The sequence below is a fragment of the Somniosus microcephalus genome, chromosome 1, assembly GCF_052327205.1.
Source record: "Somniosus microcephalus isolate GS21.2 chromosome 1, FLI_Smic_1.0, whole genome shotgun sequence".
Classification (NCBI taxonomy): domain Eukaryota; kingdom Metazoa; phylum Chordata; class Chondrichthyes; order Squaliformes; family Somniosidae; genus Somniosus; species Somniosus microcephalus.
The window spans coordinates 339,734,622-339,744,051 of NC_140987.1; the positions used below are offsets into that span (position 1 = coordinate 339,734,622).

The 9,430-nt window shown below is 44.2% G+C and overlaps 1 protein-coding gene across 1 annotated transcript; it reads right to left on the bottom strand.

Moving 5' to 3' along the window:
* Positions 1-354: 354 nt before the first annotated feature.
* LOC147124935 (type-2 angiotensin II receptor-like) lies at positions 355-4,516 on the bottom strand. The gene is made up of 2 exons (XM_086005989.1): positions 4,430-4,516; positions 355-2,703 (listed from the first exon to the last, which is right to left on the bottom strand). Exon 2 carries the CDS (start codon positions 2,689-2,691, stop codon positions 1,534-1,536), a length of 1,158 nt encoding a protein of 385 aa, XP_085862115.1. The 5' UTR covers positions 2,692-2,703; positions 4,430-4,516; the 3' UTR covers positions 355-1,533.
* Positions 4,517-9,430: the final 4,914 nt, after the last annotated feature.

A 9,430-nucleotide genomic window follows, 5' to 3' on the forward strand; every position in this document is an offset into this window, starting at 1 on the left:
TGGTATCTCTGCATAGTACAGATGTTCTTGGAGTTTCCTAACCCCATGTGTATGACACTGCATGTTCCACATTAAATGACATTTGCCACATAGAGGCCTATTCACCTAACTTATCTACATTGACCTACAGCCAATGAATTACTAAACCTCATTTGTGTATCATCCACAAATTTAAGAATGGTTCTATTTAAGATCTCCTCTAGATCATTAACAAAAATGTTGAACTGCAGTGGTCCTAATATAGAACCTGGAGGAACTCCACTTGAAACTAGGCCCCAATTAGATCCACTTCTATTAATAATAATCATCTGCTTACATGATTTCAAAGGTCGAATAATTTGCATCCTATCTCTCAAAAGAACACTCTTCATTTATTCATAGACCGCGGACGTGCTGGCTCATGCTGTAGTGCAGCAGCCAAGCAGATAACTATTAACATGGGATCATTGACCATTAGCCAAAAATTAAAATGCTGCAATAGATGGTGAATGCCAAGCAAAAGAACAGTGAAACTTAACCATACCTACACACCAGTACGATAGCAAAATACTGCAGATGTTGGAAATCCGAAATAACAACAGAAAATGCTGGAAAAACTCAGCAGGTCAGGCAACATCCGTGGAGAGAAATTTGAGTTGACGTTTCGGGTTGGACCCTTCTTCAAAACACACCAGTCCCAGTCTGAGAAACCCTATCATTAGCTCACCTGGGTACAAATATGAGATTATCTCCGAACTGCATGATTCTGATTCAGGGACTGCTGGAAGTCACTCAAGTTCCTTTCCAGAACTGGGCCCAAGCCCAGTAGGCCCAATGGACCTGTGTCTACAAAACAACAATGACTGCACCTCAAAAAGTAATTCATTGGTTGTAGCGCAATTTGGGATGTCCTAATGAAGTGAAAGTTGTTATATCAATCTATCTATCTATCTTCCTTCCTTTCTTGCGCAGATAGCTATTAAACTCTGATTGACCTCATCCTCTGTCTCTGTTTACTTAACAGCGATTAGGCTTTATGACCATTAGGGAACACAGCTTCACCTTAGCAACAGAATAATACTCAGCATGTTACACAACACACCAGAACATACATTATTAGCATATTGATAATGTCCAGTACAGAGAAAAATAAAAGTTCATACAGAGGTACATCATACAGAAATATATGTAATCAGTAAAAACAATAAGGCTCAACATGTATAGACCTATCCTTGACCATGATACTGGGAATCCAGTGGCAGCACAAACTTGGTGTCTGAATGTTGCCTGATAATCCCCAGTTAACATCTAAAGCACTACTATTATTCCATAAAACGTTTATAATTTTTAGCAACCTTTAAAGACACCTATATAATCATCATAATGCTATATTTCAATATGTTTAGAGATCATAGATTTTAACATTAGCTGCGCACTGTCTTGGGACCTTTGCATCTATGGAAATTCTGAAAATAAAGAGTAAAATGCTATGGCTAACAACAGAAATTTAGCTGGGGGGCTACCTAGGTTTCATTGAACCTGTCTAACGCCTCATTAATTCTTAAGCCCAATATCCTCTGTGTCACTGTTTTTGCGAAAAGGGGAGCTGATCCTGGTTGATGAGCTCCTCCGGTTGTAGAGACTGGCGGACCCTCTCCGAGCCATGTTGGTAAGCTGTACTTGAAAGTTATCTCCCAGATAGCAGTAAATAAAGGGGTTGATGCAGCTATTTGCAAAACCGAGGCAAATGGTGATTGGCATTGCAGTTTCGATCACGGCGATGGTTTGGCAATCGGTGATGAAGTTCATCCTTGACAATGCATCCATAAAAGTTAATACATGGAACGGCAACCAGCAGATGAAAAAAGCCAATACGACTGTAATCACCATCCACAGTACCTTGTCTCGTTTGCACTTATTGTTTTCTGATACTTCCATCTTCATCAGATGATAGGCAACAGAACCATAGCATATGCCTATTACAGTAAAGGGAATGAAGAAGCCCAAAGTATTTTTCATCAAAGACATGGCTGCAGACCAATGATTGCCGATATTGGGGGGATAAACCATTGCACACACCGTGTTTCCTTTCCTCTCGATGTAATGAGCACCTCGAAAGTAGATAGTGGGAAAGGTTGCAACCAAAGCCAAAGTCCATACAAGGATTGTGACACAGCGAGCTTGGCACAGGGTTCTCTTAGACTGGGATCGGAAAGAGTGGAGAATTACCATGTATCGATCAAGACTCATGCACGTAATGAAAAATATACTGGCGTACAAATTCAGAGCCGCAAGAGAGCTGCATATTTTACACATCACTGGCCCAAAAAGCCAATTGTACTCAGTAGCATAATAGACTGCCCAAATTGGAAGAGTGGATAAGAAGATCAGGTCGGCAATTGATAAGTTGATAATGTAGATGTTAGCAACAGTTTTCAAATGAAAGCGATGGCAAAGGATGGCGATGACCACACTGTTCCCAATAAAGCCCAAGATAAAGATGATACTGAAGACAGCTGGGATGAAATTGGAAATATACTTGGATGACACAATGAAGTGGCATGGTTGGTCAGACACATTATGTAGAGGAGATGTAGTAAACTGTGAATAAGATGTATCATCAGCAATTTCTGTACTATGGACAGTAGAGGGACTGGAAAACAATGGGTCCATCTCCGTTGAGGCAAGGACTGTGCTGGTAATGTTTTCCATTAGTTGTTCAACCTGCGAAACATAATATAAATCAACACTCTTAATACAAGGAGTAAGGATTTTTAAGAATCAGCTCTGTATTCGTGTTTGCATTTACAAAAACACTTCTAGACAACGTCTGGATTTGCAATGAGCTAGGCAATTAAACAATGCTTAAAATATTGTGTGACTAATAATCTTGTGAAAGGCACTTGATCCAATAGGGGTGACATTTCCGCAAAAAGGTAGGCGCAAGTACAATTATGCTGTTCCACTTTATGTTCATATCTATTCTTTCACTGAAATTAGTGAGGACAGGAATTTACTCCCAAGCTGCTAACAAGCAGGAACAACATTCCTTGATGATGGATAATAGATCGATTTTCTGTTTCATGAAAATATTGTTGTGGGGTTTCCTGCATATTTAAATATGCCATTAATATGGCATTTTTAACATAATTAGATTATCACAAACAAACTCCCGGAGATGGAGGGGTCTGTTTTATACATCATCTGCTCTCGGTGCAGTGTGATGTGGAGCAGGCACCTCAGGGTTACATTTCTGGCTGCGTATCACACTGAGGTCAGCAATGGAGGAGCCATCATGACTTATCCACTTTGAGTTCTGCCAATATTTCCAAAAGCAATTCCTTTGCTACAGTTAGTGCTAGCAGTTGTTCCATGAGTTTCTCTAGTACACTTATGTTCTCACTCCCACCATTACTTTGTAAGAACCAATGCAAAATAATGTATTAAATATCTCAGCCTTTACCTTTATCTGCCACTGTTAGACTCCCTCCATCATCCCTGCACAGTCCTACTCTTTTTTATCAACTATTCTTTTATTTTTTATATGCTGATAAAAGCGCTTATTGTTTCCTTTAATATTATCTGCTAGCCTTTTTCACATTCTCTTTTAGCCCTTCGAATTTCTGTATTCCCCTCCTCACAACACTTTATATTTCTCATCTTTGGTATTATATATTGCTTAACATTATTTATTCTGTGCTTAATTTGGAACTCCAATAAACTTGCACCACTTTGATCTAAACGCAGATGTAGAAAGGAATTCCAAATTGCAAGGGTCGTCATCGAGGCTACTGATCTGCCATTTTCACAGGAAAAGGAAAGGACAGATCAAAAAAAATTAAATCGATCCCGAAAACTCCAAATATAAATCCCAGAAGATCCTGAAATCCCATGTATTAGTCAGTACATAATTTATCACAATCTAACAGCTTCAATTATAAATGGACGGACTCATGGAATGAGATTCCCAAAGTCGCAGTTAAAATCATGCAATCCCATGTCATAGAAAGGGAATTAGTCACCATAAAAGATGAGCTCAGCTCCAGATCCAATTGCTCTAAAGACCTAACTCATCTACACGTAGATTACCCTCACCCTGTTTCTCTCTCGGCAGATGTTGCCTGGCCTGCTGAATATTTCCAGTATTTTCTGTTTTTATTATCTTGATATATGTTATTTAAATGAAACCAGACCATCTTCAGATTCCCTCTTAAAATATTATGTCTCATTTTTGTTTGTATACCAAATATTCCGGTTAAGGTATTTAACTGACAGCACTAGCGGTGATCTAAGATTAACGGTTGTTTGAAATGTGAAACTCCAAATGCTCATTTTCTTTTTTCTATTTGTCCCAAATTTGATGCCTAACATCTTTATGTTAAACGGCCGAGCAAGATTGCTTCCAAAATCCAAACGGTTCTAAGTACCTAAACGTTTTACTTTAGCTTACCAGGAACCGGGACCTTGGATGAGAGACGAAGTTTTTTTCTGGGTGTCAGTCTGGATTTGATTGCAGATACCCAGTACAGTGCCCTTGTGTCCTCCTTTATATTCTCTCAACAGAACTCACATGATGTTATTTGCATCCGGGTGGAATTTTACAGTACATGGGACAGAAATGTTGGCAGCACTTGTTTTGACAGAAAAATAACAGGCATTAAGTTTCTCCCGACCTTTCCCGTGTGACGACAGAAGAGTTCAGAACTTCCCCCAAAAAACTATTGGTTATACAATGTGTAAACACGTTTAAAATAAATCCTTGCACATTGACACAGTCAACCTGTTCTATTTCAAAAGTTCTCATGGAGTGTAACTCATAGCAACTGTTTATGCTTAAGTGTGCTGATGTGCCTCAATGAATCCGAGACCCAACGTTAATGGAGCAAAGCAAGGCTTTTATTAACTCAGAAAGTAATACACAGTGGAGAAGTGTCTCCCATCCAGGGATCTGCTGTACTGCCTGTGAGACAGGCTGGGGCCTGCTTAAGTAGGGGCCAGGTATGGGCGGAGCCCTACACACAATACAATACAGGTAAGGAAGTGCAGCACGGTGGCATAGTGGTTAGCACTGTTGCCTCACAGCGCCAGGGACCCGGGTTCGAATCCGGCCTCAGGTGACTGTGTGGAGTTTGCACATTCTCCCCGTGTTTGCGTGGGTTTTCTCCGGGTGCTCCGGTTTCCTCCCACAGTCCAAAGATGTGCGGGTTAGGTTAATTGGCTATGATTAAAAAAAAAATTGACCCTTAATGTTAGGGGGATTAAATACGTGGGGTTACGGGGATAGGGTGGGATATGTGTTGGTGTAGGGGTTACGGGGATCGGGTGGGATATGTGTCAGTGCAGGCTCGATGGGCCGAAATGGCCTCTATCTGTACTGAGGTTTCTGTGATTCTGTGATTCTGTGAAACTAAACTCCCCTGCTTGTCACAGTCACAGGCACAATCAAACACAGAGAATACAGCGTGCCTGATGAATGGCATATTTCATCACATGTGCCACGATACATTTCACCATCCTAAGTAAAGATATTACAGCTTTTGGATTCCAGTGAACAATTTAGGCATGTTACATTTGATTATTACAATCAGTTGGTCACTACATCGGAAGAATGCTCTGCTAGTGCTGCATTGTTTCCTGATATACCCCTCCCCACCCAGCACACCTACTTGGTCTGCATTTATGTAGTTAGCTAAGCTTAACAGTATTAAGTGATAATTACACTGAAAGAGGAAAAAAAGAAAGAACATAAGAACATAAAAAATAGGAGCAGGAGTAGGCCATTCGGTCCTTCAAGCCTGCTTCGCCATTCAATAAGATCATGGCTGATCTTCTGCCTCAACTCCATTCACCGGCCCTATCGCCATATCCCTTGTTGCCCTTACTAGTCAGAAATCTATCAACCTCAGTTTTGCATGTACCCAATGACTGAGCCTCCACAGCCCTCGGGTAGAGAATTCCAAAGATTCCCCACCCTCTGTGTGAAGAAATTTCTTCTCATCTCAGTCCTGAATGGCCTACCCTTTATCCTGAGGCTGTGGCCCCTGGTTCTAGACTTCCCAGGCAAGGGAAACATTCTCCCAGCATCCACCTTATCAAGCCCTGTAATAATTTTGCATGTTTCAATGAGATCCCCTCTCATTCTGTAGAATTTGCAAAATTGAACATTGTCCTATAAGGGTCTATTGGCAGAAAAGGCCTTAACTTTTAAAAACTGTTTTAAAAGAAGCCCAGAAAAAGGGACACACAAAATGGCCACCAGACCCCGTGACCAGCTTTTGGGACACTTTAAAAATGGTTCCTGCAGTCCCCAGACAGCTTTTTGTGGATTCAGCCCACAGTAGGTTCTGGAAGGCAGTTTCAGGGGAAACAAAACCAGACAGAGCCCCATACATATAGATTGGATGCAAATCCGATCAGATCGGCCTGTAGATAAAGGCCATCAAAATGTTTACCCAGACAAAGGGAAACAGTTTCATATTCATAGAGGGAACATCAAGCACTGTTTTAAGACATCAGAAGGACATTAAAGACAATATAGGGTTGTCCCAGACCAGAGATGGCAGTTACCGGCCATCCCGAAGATATTTTAAAAAACAAAGACTACCCCGCTGTGCTACAAGCCCGCCAAAAGTTAAACAAAGACTAACCTTGATTTGGCGGGAGATAAGGGCTTCTTTGAGAAGTATAACTGGAGTCCCGGGGTAGCCATCGGGAGCTTTTTGAGCTAGCTTGTTTTTTCGAGAGCCGTGGAGGAACGTCGATCCGGAGACCAGCCAAGAAGGTGATTCGAGTCTGCGTCCTGCCCCGGGGTAACCATCGGGAGATCATCGACAAACCCTGGGCCGTTGACGAGACAAAAGACAGTGGCCCTCCAGAAGTAACCTATCTGGAAATGGTAAACCAGCTGGGCTCTGCGAAGAAACCTATCTAACCATGGTCAAATAGTTGGTCTCCATCCACGCCGACGTCCAGGCCTGCCAGCATCCAGCCTGTCCGTGACCTTCACCTCGAGGAAGAAGAGAGCGTGTCGCAGCCCGCAGCGTTGACCACGTGGAGACAGGACGCCTGAGAGGATCAAAACGCAGACCTTTCAAAATCTTATACTTTCTCATTGGATTGGTGAGCATGCTTCTGGCCCCTCATAATCTGATCTAGCTAGGTTTAGGGGGTGGGCATTTGGGGTATTTTAACAATGAGTTGTTGTCCCTCGGTGTTCCGTGTGTTTCCCCATTTTGTGATGACTTTTGTAAGGTATAACATGCATGTACATATGTTGGTTAGTCCTGTATTATGATTTGTTTTTCCCTCCCATGTACCTTATTTGGCTTACATTCAATTTGTTCCTATATGCAATAAAATTTCATTTCGTTTTCATTAAACCTGATCTATAGAGTATTCTCTACATTGTAGTTCCTGCCTCAAATTCCAGTGTATAGAACCTAAGGGGTGAGTGGGTCGAACCACTCAAGGTTTTTTACTGTGCAAGAGAGAGAGGCCCCTAGAGAAAGAAACCTCTGCGATCGAAAACCCCTTACAGAAAATGGCGACCACGGTAGGACACTGGCAGCAGGATTGCAATGTATTAGACCCAGGTTTAAATGGATGAAATGTTATGGATGAGAGGATAGCGGATTATGCTTTTGGCAAGGTGAATCTCACTAAGCAGTGGATTTCCAATCTCTTACTGGATGGGCGTCCGGTAGACGCAGCCATCAGGTGGACAGAGAGCAAAGAACATAAGAAGTCAGTTGAGAAGGCAGTGTGGCTGATGTGCTACAAAAGACAAGTCCAGATTTTGGACAAGGACGTTGCAGTGCAGGCAGCCAAGATCAAAACCCAGGCTTCAGAGATAGAGGAAAAGGCCATGGGTGGGGAAAAACACGCGCTGAATCAGGAATGCCAAACTGTAGCCAGCCAGCCAACATCAGGCTAAAATAGAGTACCTGGAATGTCAGGTTACTGAGGCAAAGTTGCATGAAGCGAGGGTACGGGAGAAAAGCACCCGCCTCGCACAACAGCTAAGAGCGCAGGAGGAGAGAATAGTAGAGGTCAAGGCAGCTTACAAGCTGGCCATTGAGAACGGGTTTGAGGGCGCAGAAGGCGTTAGAAGACCTAAGAACAGCCCTGGCAACGGCAAAAGGCATGGTGTGCCTCGTAAGCCCAAAAGCGAGTCAAATAGACTTCTTGAAGGAATCCAAAAGACCGATTCCACACGAAGCAGTTGTGGCACCAGCCACTGAACCCTCAGCACCGCCGAGCTATAGTGATGTTTGGCCCAAAGGGGGGGTGGTAGAAGGGGAGGAAGCCGAGGTAGAACCGGAGGAGGAACAACCCCTGGTAGTGAAGCCGGAGCCGGCACCAATGTGTCCTACTCGGCACCAGAGGTACGGTCCCATCGACGCGAAGGGCGCAGACGGACCCCTCCTGAACCAGATTGTGCTGCTCCACGGTGCCCAACAACTCAGAGCGATGGTGAGCCACCTCCCAAAACTCACCGAGAAGGGAGATCCCTCAGTCCATTTCAGGAAGATAGAGGAGACAGCCGCCGTCAATGATTGTGATGATCTTGAACAGGCGAAGATGTTGCTGTTCTTCCTGGATAGCACAATCCTTCAGTGCCTCTCAGACGGGAGTAAGAGGGGACGGAAAGGGTATGTGGAACTCAGGGACGAGGTCCTGGAGGTTATGGGAGTTGACGACGGCAATCCATTCTTCCGTGTGGAAGGGACTGTGCAGCAAACTGAAGAACCCCCATGGGTTTTCGCAGAAAGGCTGTGGCCAGTGTATCAGCGCAGCTGTCCAGGCATGCTGGAACGGGCCGCAGTGAACAATGTCCAGCGGGTTCATTGGCTCCGCTGCCTGGTTGCCAACAGCTCACCACAGATACAGGCCCAAGCCAAATCTTGGTTTGACCACCAAGGTCCCGGTACCACAGAGGAGACAGTGCTCCGACAGCTCACCATTGCATACAAGAATTGCAGGAGTCAGGAGGCACCTCCCTCTAAGGGAAAAGTGCATGAGGCAAAACCCGCAGCCCCAAGTAAAAAGGAGTGGCATCAGGAGGGGAATCGCCCTCCCCAAGCCAAGCTCAATTGCTACGGGTGTGGGAAGGATGGACATTGGCGCAGGGACTGTAAAAATCCGTGGAAGGATAATAAGGGAAGATCTCCCGCAGCCCAAGCCCAAGCCCAGACCGCCGCCCCAGCACGAATCCAGGTCCAAGCCACAGCCCCTGTCCCAGAAAAGGGAACCGGTGCAGCTATGGATCCCGCTGCGATAGAGTCAATTTTAGAGACAATGCGGTCTCTTATGATCTCGCAGGGGAGGGTAGCAGCCACCACCGGCCCTGTCGTTCTCGCAAACCCAACCGTTTCACCCCAATGACTAGAGCCAGCGCAGCCCGTTTACCTGTGTTCGCTGCGATATGATTTATGGAGACGACCCCTCGTGG